The 22,630-nt window shown below is 47.9% G+C and overlaps 1 protein-coding gene across 5 annotated transcripts in view; it reads right to left on the reverse strand.

Moving 5' to 3' along the window:
• Nucleotides 1-18,931, reverse strand: part of LOC139357122 (uncharacterized) — a 65,315-nt gene extending 46,384 nt beyond the window's left edge. The window contains exons 1-4 of one of the 5 annotated variants that reach the window (XM_071072807.1): nucleotides 17,890-18,931; nucleotides 13,494-13,638; nucleotides 12,325-12,411; nucleotides 2,924-10,927 (exon numbers count right to left, since the gene is read on the reverse strand). In XM_071072807.1, the coding sequence (XP_070928908.1) occupies nucleotides 10,840-10,927; nucleotides 12,325-12,411; nucleotides 13,494-13,638; nucleotides 17,890-18,178 (609 nt within the window). In that variant the 5' untranslated portion in view covers nucleotides 18,179-18,931 and the 3' untranslated portion in view covers nucleotides 2,924-10,839. Of the gene's footprint in view, nucleotides 1-2,923; nucleotides 15,550-17,889 lie in introns of those variants that run through there. The other 4 variants (XM_071072809.1, XM_071072810.1, XM_071072808.1 and 1 more) reach the window with 4 other exon arrangements.
• Nucleotides 18,932-22,630: the final 3,699 nt, after the last annotated feature.

Below are 22,630 nucleotides of genomic sequence, written 5' to 3' on the forward strand. Positions count from 1 at the left end.
ACTGCATGTTGTGGTATGAGGGGCTTCAATCAGTCATCATTCATTCAACAAATGTTTTCATTAGTGTTGGTAGATGCTGGAGACATTATGTCGAGCAAAACATATGTGGCCCTGGTGTTCCAGTTTGGAGAAGACACAGCCAAGCAAAGAAGCCATTGCAATTCAATGTGATGTGTGCTGCAATAGGGCAGTACAGGATATTAGGGGAGCACAAAGAGTGGCATCTGATCCAGCTTTGGGGAGTCAGGAAAGACTTCTCCACAGAAGCAAGGATCCATCTGAGACCTGCAAAATGAGCAGGCATTCACTAGAAGAAACGAGAAGCGTGTTTTAGGCAGAACGAAGAGGGAAGCAGTGTTTCTGAAGCATCGTGGACCAGGTGTGTGGTGGAGTCATGGGGGAAGGATAGAGGGGGCATTATTTAAGCAGACACTGGCTCTTATGGGTTTTGAAAGCCTTAGCGAGGAGTGTAAACTTTATCTCAAAGGTAATAAATTTATGATATCACCAGATGTTGTGGGGGAGTGGTCTAGAAGGAAGCAAGGCTGGGGATAAAGAGGCTAGTTAGGAGGCTGTGGCAATGGAGGCAAAATGTAGTGGGGTCCTGGATGGAAGTTACAACCATGGATGGAGAGATGAATAAAGATTCAAAAAATATTTAAGAGGCACAATAGACATGCTTTGATAGTTGGTTAGAAATGCAGTGTAATGTGTCCAAGGAATCTAGGATGACCTCAGACACATTTGACTTGAGCAGTTGGGCAGCCAGATGGTAGAGCCATTTGGAAAGACAGTGACTCCAGAAGGAACAGGTTTAGTGCTTCTGAACTGAATTGACCATTAGGTTAAAAGGAGGCTTCATATTCACAGCAGAAGGTCAAGTTGAAAGGCCCAAGAAAAACTGACTTATTAAAGTTATAGAGGTCAGGACAGAGGAGGAAAAGACAGGAGGTTGAGAAGTTCAACTGAAAAGGTGTCCAGATGAGAAAAGGAGGCTACAAAACCATATGTACAATAAAATACACATGCACATGATAGAAACAAGGAAAAGATGCTGGAGAAATCCACATGAACACGTTAGCAGGAATTATTGCCTCATAGTAAGATCACTGGTGATTTGTAGTTCCTTCTCTTTGCTTGGCTGTATTTGCAAAACTAAAGATTGCACAATAAATGTGTGTTCTTTTTGTAATAAAAACAAAAGGTGCTTTTGGAAAGTGGTTATGTAGGTGAGGGAAGAATACTGGAAGGGCTTTTTTTTTTTTTTTTTTTTTTTTTTTTCAGGCAGAGTCTTGCTCTGTTGCCTAGGCTGGAGTGCAGTGGCACCATCTCGGCTCACTGCAACCTCCACCTCCTGGGTTCAAGTGACTCTCCTGCCTCAGCCTCCCGAGTAGCTGGATTACAGGCAGCCACCACCATGCAGGGCTAATTTTTGTATTTTTGGTAGAGATGGGGTTGCCATGTTGGTCAGGCTGGTCACTGGTCTTGAACTCCTGACATCAGGTGATCTGCCCACCTTAGCCTCCCAAAGTGCTGGGTTTACAGGCATAAGCCACCCTGTCTGGCCTAATAATGAAGGGCTTTTCACTTAAAGTGAAAAACGTAATTGGAAAGTATATAAAAGCTTGTGGACAACTAAAGGAAGTAACCCGATTTACTGTCCCACAAACTTGGTTGCATATTGAAATCACCTGCACAATTTCAAAGACACTGTTCCTGGATCCCACGTCCACAGGTTCTGATTTAATTGACAGGAGGTGTGGTCTGAGCCCTGGAGAGGTCTGTAATGCTCCCCAGGTGATTCCAATGTTGGCAAAGATGGAAAACCACTAACGTAGTTAATGAAAAGGAAGAGGGAGAACTTTTTAGCCTAGCACTCTGAGTTATTTAAAGGAGTGAGAATCTTGAGGAGAAGGCTCTCAGTGAGGCCCTAAAGCGGGGTCAAGGCCCGGCAGTGAGATGGCACCCCAGGCTCAGGCATGAGGTCAGTCCCACAATATGCTCTTAAATGACAACATAGTGAAGCGAGCTGAGCTCAACCTTAAAAGGACGCTCCAAGAAACTCTGCAAAAAATAGGGACATTTTATACATGGGAAGGAAATCTGAGGTCCTGCCAGCTTTGCCGTAGTCAAGAGCACGTGGCAGCTGGTTCCGTATTCAAAGGCAAGCGACTCTCACATCCTAAGGTATTACCCAGCAAAAGGCAGTGTCAGGAGGCAGCCCACTGAAGACCTTCAAGTCCACGAAGACAATGTACGGATTATTCACTAAAACTGAGGAATGATTTTCAAATAATCTGTCACCAGAGGGCCAATCCAAGCTTCGGGCTCCAGTGCGTATGGCGGAGCTGCCACTGCAGAGACGCTGGCTTAGGGGGCTGGGGGATGCCTCCTTTGAATTCTGGGCCCACCACTGACAATCCTTCTCTTCTTGGGTGAGTTATTTCATTTCTCTGACCTCGCTCTCTTTATTTGTGAAAAACAAGCTAGTACTACCTGTTCCACAGGTTTCTCAGGATTAAATGAGCTCAGGTTGAGCTCATTGTGAAAACAGCTATTCGGTTTTTTAAAATGTCATTGCCATTGTTTGAAATAGCAAGAGAGGATATATCGCTGTTAAAGTCCGTCTGGACGGCAGTCTTGCTGCGTCATTTTCACCTCTCGCCTGACACTTTTTCTCTTCTCATTTAGTTTTCTAAATTCTAAAGTAAGGTGGCTAGAGCAGACAAACTGTTCTTTTCTTAGTAGATTAATGGCATTGAGTATGTAGCCCTTAAAAACATAAAGTTTAAAAGCAAAAGCAATGGCCAGGCACGGTGGCTTACGCCTGTACTCCCAGCACTTTGGGAGGCTGAGGCTGGTGGATCACTTGAGGTCAGGAGTTCGAGACCAGCCTGGCCAACATGGTAAAATCCCATCTCTATTAAAAATACAAAAGTTAGCTGGGCATGGTGGCATGTGCCTGTAATTCCAGCTACTCGGGAGGCTGAGGCAGGAGAAGTGCTTGAACCCGGCAGGCGGAGGTTGCAGTAGGCCGAGATCACTCCACTGCACTCCAGCCTGGGTGACAAAGCGAGACTCCATCTCAAGGAAAGGGAGAGGAAAAAAAAAAAAAAAGCAAAAGCAACAGACTCAAAATTTTATTTTTTAAGTAAAATATCTTGATGTTAGTAATCATCAGAGCGAAGACAATGGTTACTGAAATTTCAACTCTAAAAGGCAAAACGCATTTATAGCAAAGTATGGGCAACTTCTGTATATATTTCATTAAATCTGAGATGCCTTTTATTGTAAGATATGTTCATTTTCTATGTGGTTAAGAAAAAAAAAGTTGCAAATTAAACGATGACACAATGCTTTCTTTCCTGATACAATGTTTTCCGTATTGAAAGAGCTCTTTCAGATTTATTTAAACATCTCCTGTTACCATGTAGCACTCCACATAGCTAAAAAGGAAAACACACGTGAAATGAATTGCTTAAGGTGGTCCACAAAACTTCACATTCTCACTCTTCTGAATCACTTTGCAGTCATCAATGCCCACGTTTTCCCCACACAATTAACATCCTCGGGGCTTTCACGTGAATTGGTGATACACTCTCTTATGCTCTCCTGTATTTTCTTCTCAGCTGCTGACATCTCTTTTCACAAGCTTAGTGTGTGATAGATGATCCTTTTGTGCATATCTTGGTAACAAACCTAACTCAGCTTTATCTACTTGTGGATATCTTCCTTTCATAAGTCCTATAAAGCTATGCTTCTCAAACTTTCCTGTTCATATAAATTACCTGGGGATCTTGTTAAACTGTAGATATACAACAGGTCTGGGCTAGAGCCTGAGATCCAGCAGTTCTCACAAACTCCCTGCTGAGGCCAAAGCTGCCGGCCCCAGTGCTACAGTTTGAGCAGCAAAGCTATAAAGCAATTGATCCTATTGGTTGCTTCTTTGTAAGAAAATATGGAAGTGTGATTATTCCTCCAACAAATGGTTGTTTCACTAATATCAAATTTATGCCTTGCTGCTCTGTTTTCATGCTCTTCTGTATATGCAGTAATTTTCATTTCAATGCCAAATTGTCACATAATCTTTTCGAAAACACTTAAATGGCAGTGAAACTCAACATGGGTAGCGCCAGCATTGCACATAATTCACTGAAGTGTGATGGTGGAGAGTGGAGCTAGGATCAAGCTAGTTGTAGCATACCACTGATTGCAAGCTGTACTCTGATATCAGAGATGCTAAAAAGTGGAGAAGGTGCAGTTTGGGATCAAAGAAATATGGAGAATCTGTTGCAAACCTCTGTACTTCTAGCCTCCACATTTTGCCTTTTTTTTCTTTTTAAGAACATGCTGAAATCAGCATTTGGAATTATGAGAGATAACACTAATAACACCAGTGTGTTTTGCTGTGTCTCTGTTTTTAACCTTTTGGCTTCACCTTTGTATATGGAACACAAGGATGAAAGTTCCTTGGTGTGTGTGTGTTGGTGATATGTGCATTTACAACTGACTCCACAGCGGTCAGTCACCTGAGCACTGACTTGTTGAAAATACCCGACTCTGAGCTCCACCCAACCTGCTGAAGCAGCATCTCTGGGGGCTGATCCCAGGAAACCCTTTTACCAAGTCCCCCAGGGGAGTCTTAGGCCACTCAAGCTTGAGAACCACTGGTTTAGTGCCTTCGTGCCTTCCTGAAAGATTTAGTCCATCAGTCTTCCAGTAGGGGACAACTACTGGGCATGTCCCAAACACTGTGTAGGTGCCAGAGGGAACACCAAGAGGCCTGGCACAGCACCTGTCCCCACCTCATGGAGCCTATACTCCAGATAGGTTGCCACAGAGAATACTGTGCTAGGGGCATTCAGAAGGGGCCTGGAAGAGAGGAAGAAGATCCTCATATGGGTGTGATTGGAAAAGGCTTTGTGGAGAAGACGAGAAATGTGCTGGGTCTTGAAAGATGGATGAAATTTGGAAGGGACAGGAGAGGAAAGGAGCATTTCCGGCAGGTACTACAGCATAAGCCCAGGCAAGGAGGCAGGCAAGGACTAGTCACACGCCATAGACAGTCGACCAGGCATCTAAAGAGATGGATCGTGCACACAGGCAGAAATTGTATGCTTGAAAGTTGGACAAGAGTAAGGCAATGCCCCAGGAGGATTCACCCTCTAATATCTGGTCCTTCCATGTGGAGTTTTTAATTTGTTTCTTTTCTTCTTTCCCTTCTCCTCTCTGTCAAGCCTTTGGCTTCTCATCAGTACCCCAGGCCATCCCTCTCCCTCCCCACCACTCAATGTGCTTCTGAACACCTCCTCTGTTCGAACCCCTCTGCTGGCAGGTGGTGCATGAGGAGAAATGCAAGCTCATTGCAATATTAATCTGAGCAAAACACAACTAGAGAGGAAATGTTGCTGCTCTGTTGCAAATAGCATATGGTACCTGCCCAAAAGCCAAAAGAAATGATTTTTTTAATCATCTGCTGTTTGGGATTATCCACGCTCCCTTTCCTCAGTGTGGATAATTGAAGGTTGGCTGTATCTGGATTTCAAAGCGGTTTGGACTTTATTGAAATCCAAGGATCCCAGTTTGCTCCCCACCCCCCAAGTGGGCATCCATGTCAGTAATTAAACTCATCTGACAAGGGAGGGCCAAGGGGGTATCTCTGATGTGAGTGGTTACGAGAGAAAGACAACTGGCATTTCTGTGGTGCACATGTGTCCCACGTTTGGAACGAGAACGACAGCAACTGCTCTCCTTCAAGAGAGAGCCCTTTGTGCTGTGGCTCTGGGGTGCTTACCCCTAGACATTTCAGATTTGCTCTCTAAACAAAGCCTTGCAGTGAATTTAACACGTTTTAAGGTGAGGAGGTCTCACAGTGATGTAAGCAAAGATATTAGGGTGATTTGTTTTTTAGGTGGGCAGAAATTGGTCAACACATAAACACAGACACACACACATTCTGGATGCTGAAATCCTGAGGAGAGAAAGCGCTGAGGAAAGCATGGTTAGAAAAATCCATCTGTCCCCCGCAGGTGTGTACAGTTTGTGTGTGAGAAGGAAGGTGGGCAGCCTCTTGGAAGACATGGGACGAGAAGCAGGGGGCATCTTTCTTCAAACAGAGCCCTTCCTAGACGCAGGGGACAGGGGAGGAAAGAAGGTGTGAGTCAGCCCTTCACCTGGACTTGTTCTCCACGCGGCTATAGAGGCTCCACACAGTGCTGGGGTGAGGAGTGAGAGGCCGGGGGAAGCCCAGGAACCAGGTTGTCACTGGCTGGGCAGGGGCACTGGGCAGCTGGCTGAGCCTGGAGTAGCAGGAAACCTCCGCCCAGGACTGGCCCCTCCCAGCCGGCCCCCTGTGGAGGACACATTAGCTAAAGCCTCCTGAGCGCTCTCAGCCACTTGCCCATGCATGTTCTTTCTTGATGGCAAGGGAAATTTCCCATGGCCAGCGGCCACAGAAAGTGTTCCATTGAAGTCCGCAGCCTACGTGGACCCCCAGGAGCAACCCCCAAACCCCTGCTGAAGGTCAGTGGCAAGAGTATCAGTAGTGGGCGTTCATGTGGGCAGCCCCTTCACGTCTTCACCAAAGCCAGCACTGGGCAGTCATTAGTCAGGACCCCAGCGTCCCTCACTGGCCATCCCCCGAACATCAACCACCAGCAGCCTCTCCCTGGCTCTGCTTCCCCACGCGCCACGGGCTGCAGGGCCATCGCTGCCTCTGTTTGTTTGCTGTCATGCCTCAGCTGGCCCGAGAGAAAGAATGTCTGTTTAGTCCAGCGAGGTACAGCACGTGTGTCCTGCGGTCAGGGCTCCCTCTCTCTACTTCTCTGCCTGATGCCAGACATACCGCTCTTCTTGCCTTCACCATCTCAGAAGAGCTTCTGTCGAGATCCTCAGCTCTTGCATGGAGCTTATTAGTGAGTATTTACACCTCCCTGGCTGTCCCCTCAGCAGTGCACAGACACTGAGAGACGGCAGCCCTGCACAGCCAGCTGGCCCTCTACTGAAACGAGGATGAGCAAGGAAAGAAAGCCATCCAAGGTGTCATTTCGTGTCCTCCTCAGAGAGGACAGCCGGCCATGTTCATGATTAAACCCGCGAACCACTCCCACTGGCCTCTGTGACAGCATCTTCTGACCATAGTGGTTACTGATGAAAGAGAATCTGGATTATTTTTCTTAGTAGAAAATTAAAACCACATACACACAGATGGAGGGAGAGTGTATTCCACTGTAATGCTCTTAATAAGAACTCCAGATTGCTCAAGGCATGTCCGCCTCATGATACCAGACACCCCCATCACCCAGAAGATGGCCCAGAGGACTTGTGCTACAGCTCAGCAAGTGTGCATGTCACGGGGATCCAATCACTCTGGCCCTTTCTTCACCCAGCATATTGATTCCTCCAGAGTGTCAGGCACTGTGCTGGGCCCAAGGACAAAAGCTGTCCCCAGGCCTCTCTACCACAGGAGACTGGCCAAGGCACACTGAGCGTCTGCAGGAGAGTTTAGGCAGTCCCCTCCCAGGCTGCTCCATGCTGGCCCTTTCTGCTCCTGCAAAGCTGCCCATCCATCTTGCTTTATAGACTGCAGAACTGCAGCCCTGCTCAAAGGCAGACGCTTGCCCCTGTGGCTGAGGAGCAATGAACTGTCCACTGGCAGCTCTCCCAGCTGGAATAAAAAGACTGTACTTCAAATAAAGTTTCCTCTAAAAAAATAAAAATGATAAAAATAAGGCACTACCCCGGTGTTTCCCATATGTGAGCCTGCCTTTTACGGCCTAGATGCTTGACTCTCATTAGCATTGTTAAAGAAAAGCTGTTGACTGTACGTGGGGGCAGCTCCAGCACTTCTGTATCGCGGGATTTGGGGATGGGGTAGTGGTCAGCAGGAATGGGGTATCTGCTTATTGAGCACACTGGTTTTTGGGGAGATGCTGATGGAGAATGCAGAAGGGTAAGACCCTCTCCCAGCACCCCCACCAGTTCTTGGCAGCATCCCAAATTAAGCCTTTGTTCCATGAACGGAGCCAGCACCAGGAATCAGGAGCGCTGCATGCCAGTTCCAGCTCTGATTAGCTGAGGGACTTAGTGCAATTCCAAAATTTTCCTAAGCTTTAGGATTCTGCTCTGTAAAGAGGTGGAGTTGGACCATATTATCTCTAAAATCCATTGAAATGATTCTAGGCCTTGGAGGAAGAAAAAGAAATTGGAGACACAGTTTCCATCCAAGGAAATGCTAATGATGGTGAAACTGTAGCACCACACGGAAACGTTGATGAAACTACAAATGGTGAAAGTCATGGAAAACTCTACCCCCATTACTTCTGGCAACAGCTCCCGATTTCCATTTGGGAAGGTCACAAGCTTCCGGTTCCAGGGATGGAACTCATGACCTACAACGTGTCCTGAGTCCAGCCACTTCTCACCAGCTCTGTCACCACCCCCGTTCCAGCCACTATTGTCTGGCCCCTGTTTCCCCACCCCTCTCCACACAGCAGCAAGGGGGCTTTTCCGAGTATAACTCGTGTCATGCCTCTTCCCTTCTGAAAAGCCTGTAGACTCCACCATGGTCAGAATGAAGCTCTGTCTCCTCCCCATGCCAGCAGGGCCTGGCCTCCCATGGTGTCTGCCATTTCCCCACCTCTCCTCCCCTTGCTCTCTGTCAGTCCACTCTCCTCTGTCCATACTGGCCACTGTGGCTCTTCCTTTATCAACCTGGCTTGTTCTGCCTCAGAGCCTCTGCACTGGCCCCCTCTGCCTAGAATATTCTGTTCCTGGATCTTCTCGCAGCTTCTATTCTCATTGCATTCAGGTCTCAAATGTCACCTCCTAAGAGAGCCATCTTATTTAAGCAGCACTCCACCCCATACCCCACATCACTCTCTACCCTCTTAATCTGCTGTGGATGGTTTATTTTTTAATATCTGTTATCATTTCCTAATTTTGTATCATTCTGTTTGATGTACTTGTTTGTTTTCTGTCTCCTACTGGTAAGTAAGCCCCAACAGGGTAGGGGTCTAACCTGTCGTGTCAATATTATGCCTCCGGAATACACAATAGTAGCTGGCACATAATAGATGCTCAATAAACACTTGGTGAGTGAGTGAGTAAGTGAGTGAGGTCAATCTGAGCATTCAGTGTCCCAGCCATATTGGTTGGTTCTGGTTTGGGGGTCACATGACTTAACCTGGTCCAGGCAGAGTGAATCTCAGGACTTTACCGGAACACTGAGTCATGGGTACCTGCTTTGGTCTGCTGGGCTAAGTGTTGTTGTGGTGTGAGGCTGAGGCTGCCAGAGCTTCCAGATGGAGCCAGGAACAGGCCAACCCAGGGGAAGAAGGACCAAGGGGCAAAACCTGCTGGCATTCTTAGAACCTGAATAAAGTCATACCCAAAGCCAGAACTTTCTGACTTTTCTAACTAATGGGAGCCAGTTGATTTCATAAGCACTGTCTAGTTAATCTTCACACGACACCGAAAGAGTTCCGCTTACCCACATTTCCCAGATGACAGAATCAGGCTGAGGAAGAAAAGTTGAGTGACTTCGCCAAGGTCACAGAGTCAGTAAGGGTCACGTTAGGGCTCGATTTAAGGTCTTCTCGCCCCAATGCTATGTTCAGTATTCTCCTCCCCAAGGCCTCTAATGGCCCGTTTCTGGGGAAGACAGCAGGCTTGCTGACATGACAGAGCTGAGCCAGGGTGGAGTCAGATCAGCCTCGCAGCAGAGCAACCTGTTTGTGTCATTTTTGTTTATATAGGGCTTTTCTTCAAAGCACTCCACCTGTTTTTGCAAATAACTATTACAAGCCTTTTCTGCAGCAAGTCAAGAAGAGACAAGGCAAACAATAGCAACAGATGTTTCCCAGCCTTAGAAACTGGTGAGTGGCCAGCCTTGTCAGCTGACGCAGCTGACAGAGCCCAGACTGACAGCACAGGCCTCTGTGATCCATCTTTGAGAAGTGACATGGCACCTCACACATGTTCAGTCCTCACTGTCCATTGGCCCCACCAGCAGGGTATGAGACAATGAAGCTCCTTATGTTTTAAAGAGTGGCCAGTGTCTGGCTTTTGTCCCTCCCAGGCTCCTCTCCCATGAGCGCCACTAAGGATGGCTTTGTTGGTCTGGACCGTGAAGTTCAGCTGCCTCCACTGGCCCTGCTCCAAGGATGAGCTTTGTTTCTCTGAGCTGGGCTCACACCATGTGAGTCCTGGGTCCAACTCCTAGGCCTGAGGTTTCCCAGCAGCCACCTTCGGACTGACTGCCCAGGTGACTGTTCTCAGGAACAAGCCTGCAGGGAAACATCTCAGCCACATGTTCTCACTTGTGCCCGAGGTGGCCAAACAGCATCTAAAGGACTCAGAGGAAGACCAAGGGGTGGCCCAGGCTCCCCTGCCAAGCCCCCAGGCTCTTAGTGAGGGGTGGGAGCCATGGGAGCTGTCTCCGTTCATCCATATAGCCTGCTCAACAGCCCTTTCCTTTCCTGGGCCTGGTTAAGAACCTGCAGTGCCTCTCACTTTGCCTCCCAGCCAGGCCATTGGGTTCCTTCCCAGTGCCTGCCTGGTCTGCAATTGGACCAGGGCACAGCTCAACCTGAATCTCCTACCTGGGTGGTGGCACCCATGTCAGCATATGGCCCTGCAGAATGAGGCTGAAAAACCACCCAGTGAGCAGTCTGAATTCAACTAGTAAAGATCAGATGACAGTTTTCATGTGGACTCAAGTATTTACTACTTTGGGCAGTTCTCAGAAAACCAGAGTCTAGACGGAGACTCACCAGTTTTTGTTTGCCTTTGCCTAGAACCCGCTAGGCTCTTACTAAATGACCATCTGACTCCACACACCTAAGCATCAGGTAATTCCCGTAAGTCCACAGTCTTCAAGCATGGAGGTGCATCAGATTCAGGGGGGAAGACTGGGAAGACTCTCCACCTGCAGAGATTTGGGTGCGATGAGTCTGAGATGAGCTCACAGTACACATCCCATGTTGCAGAGAAGAACAGAGCTAGTGAGCAGCACTTCTCCCTGGCTTCTCCATTCTCTCCTTCACGGGAGTGGACAGGAATCCCCTCATAATTTGTCCCTATGACAGCCGAGTTGTCCCCACTGGGGAGCAAGGCAACCCCTGATGTCATCAGGTACAACACATAGCCAGATGAGCCCAGCGCTGGCCAGGCTGTGGTTATGCACTGCACACAGCCAGCTCTTTGCATCCGCTCACTCCTAGCCAGACTGCAGAGGCATGTGATAAGTGGCAGCCATTCAAAACCAGAGGGACTCTACCCTGTTAAAGGGGTGCCACTCTCAGTTCTGATGGAGACAGCAAAAGGGTGGATGTCTTTGGGACAGCCTCCCATAGCAAGAAGCAAGCTGTGCATTTGTTCCAGGATCACATTTCGCCCTTGGGTGAACTGGCTCGGAGCAAGCAGTATCATCTCTGCTCTGGAAGGTTGTTTGCCTAGGCTTTCTCCGCAGCTGTACTGGGCTACGCATGGCCATATTAGCGTCAGCAGTAAGAGCTGGCACTTTCCAGGTCCTCAGGAAACTTATTAATCCCCATTATGACTTTATCAGGTGGGCACTAAAATTACCTCCCGCCCTTTAGAGATAACTGAGGCGCAGGGAGGTTCATGACTTGTCTGAGAGCCCATGGCAAGGGAGTATCGGCTCTGGACAGTGAACCCAGGCAGTCTTGCCTCTGGAGTTCTCCACGGCTTGGACAGGAGAACAGGGCACCAAGTGAGTCTCAAGTCTGCCAGGCCAGTGCTCAGGGACCCATCCATTGGAAGGAGTGGTGATGTGGGCACCATTTGCCTCATGGGATGGAGGGGCTGGTGTAATCCGGGCACTTGAGGTCAAGGTTTTTGTGACTAATGCCATAGATATGTGACTGGGTGATTTGTTTTTCTCCTTTTTATTAAACTGATTGTAAGATTAGTGACTGGGGCATTCCATAAATGCACATCAGAGTGTTCCAGAGAGGTGCGGCTGGTAGGGCAGAGAGAGAAGGCAAACACCAGCCACCTGAAGGGCTGGGGGAACTCCAGCTTCTGTTTTCCAAAGACACAGCTTCCAAGAACAGCAAAGAGAAGCCAGACCAAGCTCCAAGGAGCATGCCCTGACAGCCCGCTGCGCATCCCGCCCGGGGTGGCTGGGCTGTCGTGGTCCTAGAGGGTCTGTGGGTCCCTACCCTCTCTCCCTCAGCCAGGTGTCTGGATACCTGAGCAGCAGTCCCCCTCCAGGGTCCCTTCCCTGCCAGGCATCAGAGCCACAGGGGAGACCCACAAGGAGCCTGCCTGATGCAATTGTAGCTGGCATTGTCTCCATACCTCACAAGCGTGCTCTCACTGTGAGGAGAGCCACCTGCCCTCTCTTCCTGTTTGTGTCTGTCCAGAAGAGTGCTCCCTTGCAGACACCTGTAGGGGAGGGAATCAATGGGATGGGACTCGTTAGCAGTCACCACCCCTGCTGGAGCCAGTGGGCCTATGGGAGATGTTGGATGGTTCTGTTCAAACAAAAGAGAACAAGCAGTGGGTGGAGGCAGAGGGCAGCTAGCAGGACAGAGGAGGCTGGCAGGTGAGAGGGTGTTCAGAGTGGGGACAGTGGCTAGCTCTCTCTTGAGGGTGGTGGTGGGGAGTGCAACTGCTCCCTCAGTGGCTGTGGAAAAGTTGGTTAACAAGCAGCTGGGCCAGGTGCAGTGGTTCATGTCTGTAATCCCAGAACTTTGGGAGGATGAGGCAGGAGGATTTCTTGAGGCCAGGAGTTCAAGACCCTGTCGCTACGGAAAAAAAAAAAAAAAAAAAAGCCAGACGTGGTGGCTAAAGCCTGTAGTCCCAGCTACTTGGGGGGCTGAGGCAGGAGGATCGCTTAAGCCCAGGAGGTCAAGGCTGCAGTGTGCAGTGATCATGCCACTGCACTCCAGCCTGGGTGACAGAGCAAGACCTTGTCTCAAAAAAAAAAAAAAAGATGTAAAAGGCAGCCTGACCCCCTGACCCCGGGATGATGCAGGCTGGATGCAGGAAATAGGAACTGCTCTGGAAACTAGAACTGGAGGGGCCTGAGATGGAAATGGATGGACTCGGCTGGCTGAGCAAGGAATCTGGAATTTAAGGAAAGGCTCCCAGGAAGAGCTGCAGCCTCGGCTGGACAAAGCTGCAGTCCATGTCACCCTTTGGCTTTAGCTAATCTGCATGGGGACTGGCCCTGACAGAGACAAACACGCCTGAGGCACTTCCTGAGGAGGGGGTGAGGGAAAAATGGAAGGCAGCATCTCTGAGCCTCTGTCCCAGATGGAGGCTGTGATGGGGAGGCCCCAGTCTCAATCCAACACATACAGTGAGTGTCTACGGTAAGCAGCTGAGCATCTCTGTCTTCACACATCCCCCACAAACACATGCTATACAGGCGCATCTGCAAACAAACTCGTGACACACATATACCTCCCACAAACACAACACAAAAGGACATCAAAACACACACACATGGTATCTTGTATGACCTCTCCCTTGGAGCCAGGTTCTGGAACTGTGCCACAGCCTTACCATGAGGAGTGTTAGATCTTCGGTGACTAAATCCCCTTGGATAAAGTCCAATGAGGTCGTCTTGTTCCAAATTCTCCAGCAAATGCTGTTGCAGTGAGGTTCCTACTGGGACAGAATCACAAAGCCAGATGCTAACTGAAGTGGTCATCTAGCACCTAAGGGAACGGGCAGGACACCCCCCAATCCTCCCCCGGGGATTATAGTTGCCTCATTTTAATTCATTCTTGGAGGAACACATGATCCAGTCTCAATCCCAGAAGTCAATAAAATCTTCTTAGTGTGGAAATGGTGCAGAGTTACCATGGTTTAGAACCAGGCTCACAATATGTTGCCCTCATAGTTTCTCTCTTATCATTACTTAAAGCATGACTTTTTGCCGGAATCCATCATCTTTTATCCAACACGAGTCCTCTTGTACATTCTCTCCCTCATGCACATAAGAATTGCTTTATAGTGGGAGACAGGGAGCCTTCTGGGATTGTGTTGGCAGGGTGGAACTCTCCTGGAGGCAGGGCAGGCACTTAAGAGAATGAAAAACACAGCAGTCCAATGGCATTGATCTGAAAATCTCTGGAAGGCACCAAGCCCAAAGGTGTCTATGGACAGCAGACCACGTCTCCTACTCAGCTAACCTTTCATCCTGTGGTTGGGAGGAGCCCGACACTTGGACTGGCTAAAGTTTGAAGGCTCACCTACTTCAGGTCTTTAGGTACAATTCATCCTGTTCGGGGCTGCCCAGTGGCCCTGTTGCTAGTTAGGAAGTGGGTTGGTAACCCTTGGTCTTTTCTTTGGGGAAAAATCAAACCCATATGCTTCTTCAATAATCAGAAAAGGACAGCAAACACAGAGGACAGTGGGGATGAGAGAGGAAAGCTCTTTGCAGCTTTAAATGTCTAACAACTCAGCCACGAAGCCTAAGCATTGAAAGCAGCAGGTTTTGCAGGTTGTTAGTTCTCGAAGTGAACAGCTCCTGTTACAGTAGGTAGCTAGTCAGGCATGAGCCTAGCAGGAGAGGGCTCCCTGACACACATACCAGGAGTGTCAGGCAACCATCAGGTGATGGTCAGGTGGTTGTTAACGCTCTCAAATAGTAATTGGTCACAGTCAGTGCCAGGGAAAGGCAGGCTCCCAATAAATAGAAAACACTTGAAACTGGTGATGAGCAGCTTCCCGATAAGATCTCAGGAGTTGGGCAAGGGCTCCAGCATGCGCATTAAGAGGCAAAATGGCAGAGTTTAACTGGTGTAGGACCTTCCTCTAGGAATGCTAGCCTAGGAAGGGAGGATGCCTCAGGTGAGCATGCGTACAACTCCAGTCAACACACTACACATGTTCCCTTCCCAAGCCCTGGCAGGCCACCCCGAGGAAAGAATCGGGAGAAGGAACACACAAGACCCCAGAAGTATGCCAACATATAAACCCCAAGTCAAAAGATCAAACAGGGCAGGTGGCCACTCAAGCCACTTGCCTGGCCCTCTTCCAAGTGTGCCTTCCTTTCATTCCTGCTCAAAAGCTTTTTTATTTTATTATTTTATTTTATTTTTTTGAGACGGAGTCTCGCTCTGCCGCCCAGGCTGGAGTGCAGTGGCGCAATCTCAGCTCACTGCAAGCTCCGCCTCCTGGATTCAAGCGATTCTCCTGCCTCAGCCTCCAGAGTAGCTAGGGTTACAGGCGCCCACCACCATGCCAGGCTAACTAAAGCTTTTTAAGAAACTTTCACTCCTGCTCTAAAACTCCCCTTGATCTCTCCTGCCTTATGCTCCTCAGTCAAATTCTTTCTTCTGAGGAGGCAAGAACTGAGGTTGCTGCAGCCCTGTGCAGATACGGATAAGTTCCACTGCTAGCATTTCCACCAGGGCCAAGACAAAAGTTCTTGAAGGCAGTGTTGTTTCAGCCAGTGCTCCCCGTTCGTGCAGCAGCAGGAGTGCAGCTGACGCTAATCCACAGACTCCTAAGGGCTTTCCTGTGTGGGCAACTTCTGCCTCCCCCAGGGCATCTCCTCCAGAGTAATTGCTAAGGGGAGCAAGGAAAGAGGATAATTTTCAGCTGTGACCTTTCTGCTAGGCAATCTCTCAGTTATCAGTGGCTGATATGTTTAAAATGATATTTGCAAGGGGGATGACCTTCATTAAATAAGGTCAAGGGCACCATTAGGGGAGGGAGCTGAGAGACACCAGAAGAGTGACAAAGAGACAAAGACAGAATCACAGCCCTCCCCGGGGTTGTTGACTGAATTCTGAAAGATTGAAAAGTCCCTAAGGCAGCAACCACAGCTTCCCAACATTGAAGGGAGTTGAGTCACCTGCTGGCTTACCAGCAAGCTCCCTGGATATGCAGTAAATAAAAGCAAAGGGTAAAGGTGAGACCTGGCTGCCCGGGAGCTCAGTTGGCTGAATCCTTAAAAGAGCTCAGGTATTTAATTTAAATCACCTGGTGAAAGGCATTCCCCCCCTCCCCCCGCCCCAGCAGTTCTGTCTAGAAGTTTCCCACCCACTCTTCCAAAAAAAAAAAGAAAAGCCCAAAAGAGTTCCCTAAGGGCCCTGGGAAAAAGCAAGAAAAAAATAGGACCATCAACTGTAGCTGCCAGTGAATTGTTAAAGTCTGTATATGGTTTGCAATTACCTACAAAAATCAGACTATCAGAGCATTCTCAGGTACTATTCCAGGTAAAGGTATTCTTGGGGCCTCAAAGGTATGATTGCTTCAGCTTTGTCTTGGTTTCTCCTGTAAGTCCTTTGAAATACCAGCATGGTTCATGTAGAGAAGAAACAGTGTGATGAACAAAAGAGCATGTGTCTGGGGTCAAGGACATCTGTATTTCTAACCTGCTCTGCCTTTTCCCAGCTAGGTGATTCCAGGCAAGTTATCAAATTCTCTTAGCCTGAGTTTCATCATCTGCCAAAGGAGATGACCATTTGGTGTTTTGTGGGCTGCAATCCCAGAAAGCCTAAGGCTAAAAGCTGAAACAACCAAGGGGCTGACTGGCTGGCATCGCTGAGCCCAGAGCACCAGCCATAGCTCCGTCCAGGCCCTCCCACACCCTTTCTCTGCGAGTTTTTGGCTCTTCTCTCTGCTATGTGTTGAGCAGCACAGAAACGGATGCAGCAGGTCTAGGCCTTATATCCATACACTAGGAAGTCAGTGGCAAGAGACCTCTCTAGTAACCCTCTTTTAAGATAAAGCAAACTTCTTTCCCAGAAGCACTTAGCTAACTTTCTCTTGTTTCCTATTGGCCCAAAGAAGTCACACCTCATTTCTCAACTAATTGCTATGGCAAGGAGATCGGCCTTGAGCTGTGTTCCTCAGCCTATTGATCACAAAGGACTCCTCTTGGATCAGTGAAGTCCTCCCTTGGAGCTGGGAGTGCAGTCCTCTTACTGGGACAGCCAAGGGCTGGGGAGAGCAGGAGCTGTATTTGGGGAGAGGAAATGGATCTGCTGCTTAGATAGGCAGCAATTCCAATTCACAGAAGGTGGTGGGAATTAAATGAGATGTGTGAAAGCACTTAGCCCGGCCCCTGACACATAGTCAATACAATAAGAGGGAGTGAGAGAGAGTAAATACAGTAAGACAGAGGAAGGCAGAAGGTGGGGAAGAACACCATAGATGAAGTGAAACCAGAAATGAATCATTCACATATCTGGGGAGCTACAGCTTAGAGAGTGTGCTTCTAGTTACCCTAAAATCTATTCCAATAGCTAACCTACCATCACCACACTAGTGCTCAACCCCACTCCCCGCCCCAAACGCAAACATTTCATGTATTAGGGTCAAGACCATCCTCAGGATGCTTCTAAACTCTGGAGTAGAAATCAGAAGACCACTGACTGGCTGGAAGACACAATTCTTCTGAGCCTTAATTTCCCCCCATTCATTTGCTCTTAATTTCCACCTTTGTAAGTGGCCTTATGTCGTTCCCATAGATGCCCAAAATGCCCCAATACTGTCCAGCAGAACTTTCTGCAAGGATGGGAATGGTTTTGGTGCTGTCCAGTATGGTAGCCACTGGCCACATGTGGCTACCAAGCACTTGAAACATAGCTAGTTCAACCTAGGAGTTGAATTTTTTATTTTAGCTACTTTTAATTGAAATAGCCACATATGGCCAGTGGCTACCAGAACGGGTAGTGTAGCTCTAGACTGTACCTTCCTGAAGGCTGAGACAGAAGTTTCTGCTTCCTCTGTACCTCACCACTGCCTTGAGGCAAGTGTGGGGCCCTCGGAGGGCCTCCCGTAAATGCATGTCACCAACTAGCTAAGTGCTCCCAGTTTGCACGGAATCATGAATAGACCTGCTCAGCAAAGGTGAAGTGACTGAGCCCTTGTGGTTTAATGGAGAAAAACAGAACTAACCTGGGCATTGAGAGTGAGCAACGCCTGCTCCACTCTGCAGCAATGGATTGCCGCACACTCCAGGCCGTGTCAGTCTGTCCTCACGGGTCTTGGCGCGTGTGTGTGTGTTGTGTGTTGCATGAGAATGGCCTTGGGAGGGTGAGAGGAGCTGCCTGCTCCTCCAGCCCTGCCTCCCCAGTGGCTGGCCTCCGTCCTGTCTCCTGCTCACTTGAGGCGCTTGCTGAGATGATACAGGCTTGAAAAGAGGAGGGGGGAAAACACACTCCGGGAGCTGAGGGTCTGAATGCATTCTATCCTGACGGCTGGGAGATCACCCCTTCCACCACGGCGTTCAGCCAGCGCCCCCGCTGACACCCTCCCGGGAGTAACAAGAGGCCTTTTCTTCTCAGAGCATCGAACGTTTCCATGGGCACACTTCACCTCTCTCCTCCCGGGAAAGGCCACAGCTGATGGCTCCGCGGCATCCTCAGGGAGCTGTGATGCCTTCCCCCCACTGCCATCAAGATGATCAAAGCTCTGCCGTCTTTAAATCGAATCCAGGAGGTTCACATTTAGGGCTTGCCTTCAGCTGGGGCAGGGAGTAGTGTCCTCATAAAAATCCCCTGCTTCTGAACGGAGCCATGAAGCTTGATTCACTGATAAAATCTCATCCTCTTCTCAGGTATTTATCACGGTCTGTGCACCACCTAGAGGCCACTGTCTTAAACTCTTTCCAGTAAGCAACCTGTCTCCTTCCCTCACCAACAGAAAGACCCCAGAAAGCCTGTGTTTCCTGAGCAGGCTCCACTGTGCTTCCACTTTCTCGGAGTCGGCTTTCTGTGATCCCACGCAGCTCTCACGGAGTCCCCAGACTGAAGCAGACCCACTCAACCAGAACAGCTTTCTAACACTTTCTAGCCTCTGTCAAATGAAAAGAACTTTTTGGTTTGTCTTCAGAAGTAAGAAAGGTACCTAGGAAAGATGAGCTGAGCCTTCCAGCTGATGTCCAAACCTACACGAGCTCTCAGTGCTAGGAGATTCTTGCAGCCGTCTGACCCGCACTCCTGGCTGGGTCTTCCTGTATGGGGCCCATTCTCCCAGAACTGGAGCTCCTGTCCCCTTCACCCTCCCTCCCATGACCATGTCGCTGCCACACAACACAGACTAGGAGCTGTCCCCAGGAGATGACACCATCTTAGGGGAATTGATACCGAATATGTTATTGTTGTCATTGTTTGCTCTCGTTTATTGTGGCAAAATATATATAACATTTACCCTTTAGCTTTTTTCAAGTGTACGATTCAATGCTGTGCAACTGTCACACCCATCCATTTCCAGTACATTTTCATCATTCCAGACAAAAACTCCATGCCCATTAAACTACAACTCCTCCTCCTTCCTTCCCCTCAGCTTCCGGTAACCTCTACCCTACTTTCTGTCTCTGTGACTTTGCCTATTCTGGGTACCCCCTATAAGTGGAATCATACAATATTTGTACGGCTGTGCCTGTGCAAACTGCTGCAGTCTACAGGAAAGGCAGAGCCAACTTCAAACTTCTCAAAACAAACAAGGAAGGGTCCGTTGTTTGGGAGCGTGGGCAAATCAAGCCTCAGCTGGTGTTTACTGTCTCCATTTTAAAGTGATCTGAAGAAAGCTCTACTGCAGAGCTGCAGGTAACTAGAGGATCTGACCCTGGAGGTTTGAGGTCAGGCAGGAGGCAGCTCTGAGTGTCTGGACGTGTTGGCGTGGGAGTTTCTGGGTTTGCGTGTCTGGATATAACCTCAGGATTCAAGGGGGGTGATGTCTACACTTCTTTCTTCCTGTACTTGACAGTGAACCGATGGTGTACTTTATAGTCATTTTCTTATTACACTAACAGAATGGACCCTCTTGTAATATAAATGACTATTACAATTTGTGTAGGTTTCAATTATTTTTATATTATGAAACTACAATTCTGTAAATGCTGCATCCCAGGGAGAAAGGGATTGGAGCACCAGAGTGAGTCATTGTAATAGTGACAATTAACATTTATACAGCATTTAGTGGTTGATAAAGCAGCTTTCATAACCATGAACTCATTTCTTATAATAAGCAGAGAACATAAAAAAGTAGGAAGAGTTTATAAGAGACAACCAGAAAAGATGCATCATGTATTGGTTTCAAGAAAATAATGATCATCTCAGATCTGCAAAAGGGATTTAAACCTTGGATATCTCCTTGACTGAAAAGACTGAAAAGAGGGACTCAGTAGGAGTTCCCTGCCCCCACCCACCCCCACCAGGAACAAGAAAACTACATATGAGAGAAAAGCATATTTGACTAGGAATTATAGGAAATTTGAGATGTTCAGGACACACCCTCCTAAAGCTGACCTCTAAGTCAAGCTTTCTCAGTCGGTAAGTGGGAAACATTGGGTTGATTAATAGGATTTCTTTGCAGGACTTCTCAGATCCTTTAATATGCTAATGTGCATTTTGACTTCCCAGAGTGAGACTACAGTATACAGTGTTTCCCACACATAGTTGGTAATGGAATAGTGTTTGAGACTAATGTTCCTTAGGACACAGTTTGGGAAGTGCAGACTAAAATGGGTGGGTCCTTGAACCCAGGAGAAACCAGGACCACCAAAACGTGGAAACAAAGAGCTTTCCAGAGAGGTAAAGGAAGCTGATGATCTAAGCAGAATGGTCTGAAGCTCAGAAAAAAATGGAAACAGCAGGGGCTTACTCCTGGAGTGGGTACAGGGCAAGTCTGAGAGCAGAACGTTCAGCCGCAGAGCTTCCATGGTGGCCCGGCCCGCTTGTGTGGTCAGGGCAGCATCTTTCCTTCCATCTTCACCAGGTTGGCAGCAGTGGGGCCACGTCCCCCCAAGTTCATAGAGAGTCTCTCAAACTGGTCGCACCCCACCACACGGGAATGCAAGGAACCTCAAATCATTTAGTCCTATGGAAACCACACTTAAAAAGAGCCACCAATCCAGATTTGGGAACCCCTCCATCATACTTTTTGGATGACATATTTGTTTGAATGGGATTTAATTTTTATCACATGTTATAAAAGTTATTGAAACTTTGCTTCCCGAGCCCTTTAAATCAGAATCCTAGTAATAGCTGTCACTTTGAACTGCTTTCTGGGTGCCAAACAGTGTGCTAAGCCCTCCGCATCGACATCGTTATCAGATTCTCACAAGCCTTTGTGGGAGTTTTGATTACTTTATTTCACAGATGAGGAAACTATGTCTTAGAAATGTTAGGTGTCTTGTCATTGATCACACAGTTAGTAGGTGATAGAGCCCGGATGCTAACTCAAGTAATCTGGCATTAGAAGCTCCGTGCGTAACCATGAGGCTTTACTGCCTCATCATATGTGGAAAAGAAGACAGGCTGCCCCACCTACATGGCAACCCTTCCGAGAGAATCTCAGTTTATTCCAGGAAGCCAAGTCTGTATTCCTCAGCCTTCCTTTCAGCTAGGTGTGCTCAATGAAGCAGAAGTTGTCAGGAGTAGCTTCTGGGATGGCTACTTAAAAAGGCTACCCTGCTTCAAGACACACCTTGTCAAACTTTTTTCTGCATCCTTTTGCCTAACACCTGGATGTGATGGCTGGTGTGTCAGCAGCCAACCTGAACCTAAAGCAGGTGATGTCCCTCACCTGCTTAGGATGACAAAGCAGGAAGGTTCCTAACAATCATGGAACCCGCATGCCAGCTATGGACTGCATACCTCCAGAGAGAAATTAGCTTTATTATATTTAAACCACCTTTATTTGGGTTTTCTATTCTATGCAGATGAAGCTAATACTAACAGATACACCAGGCCATATTCCCAATTGTGCCTCCTGGTCTTTATTTGCCACTGCCTGCCCCATCAATGAAGAGTTTCCTCCATTAAGCTCTGTTTCCCTTCCACACCCCATTCCCCAGGGATGCATGTTCCCTGGCTGTGTGACTCAAGTCTGAAGTCCCGGTTTTCCACATCCGCCCAGCCTCTCCCTTTCTAGATCTTACAATTAATACTGCAACCAGAGAGCTGGGCCTTGTATTCGTTTCAGCATCATTCAAAATAGTAATCAGAATGTTTTATACCAACAGCTGTTGAGGGAGAAGCATGGTTTGTGTAAAAAGCACTTGACCTAGTAGAAAAATAAGGGGGTGACTCTATCCTTTGCAAGCTGCAATAATGTAAAGAATCAGTAGGCAATGTCTTCCTTGCCGTGGGTCTGAGACCCCCTGACTCAGCAGTAATGACTTTTCCATTTTATAGAGAGCAGATGGGATTTCAATGGACTGTGACTATTGTCTATTTTCTCTAAGAAACATACACCAAGATCTATGCACCTCTTACAGGTGATAGTATGCATAGCTGCAAAAAGAAAGGTAATATTTACAACTTCCTACTTAAACACTTTCCTTTAGAAATCAGACTTTGCTCTCCCCCACCCCCAAAAATAAGTAAATAAATAAATAAATAAATAAACAAATAAATAAAGGAGACATGGATCCTTCTGTTTTCTAGATGACATAAGAGAGTCATGATTGAAGAGCACCACAATGCCCCCTTTTTTGCCCTAAAGAAAACAATAAAATGGAGCACTTCTGGATATAATAAATATTCCTTCCACTCTTGGGGAAGGAAAAGGGGGTAGAGTTTGCAGAGAGCAATGGAGGACTCCTTGGGTGGCTGGCAAATTTCTGTCTTCCAACACATATTCGTTATAAGAATTTTGGCCTTATTTAGAATCCACTTGTTTTATGCCATAT

Source organism: Macaca nemestrina, chromosome 11 (assembly GCF_043159975.1).
Source record: "Macaca nemestrina isolate mMacNem1 chromosome 11, mMacNem.hap1, whole genome shotgun sequence".
Taxonomy (NCBI): Eukaryota; Metazoa; Chordata; class Mammalia; order Primates; family Cercopithecidae; genus Macaca; species Macaca nemestrina.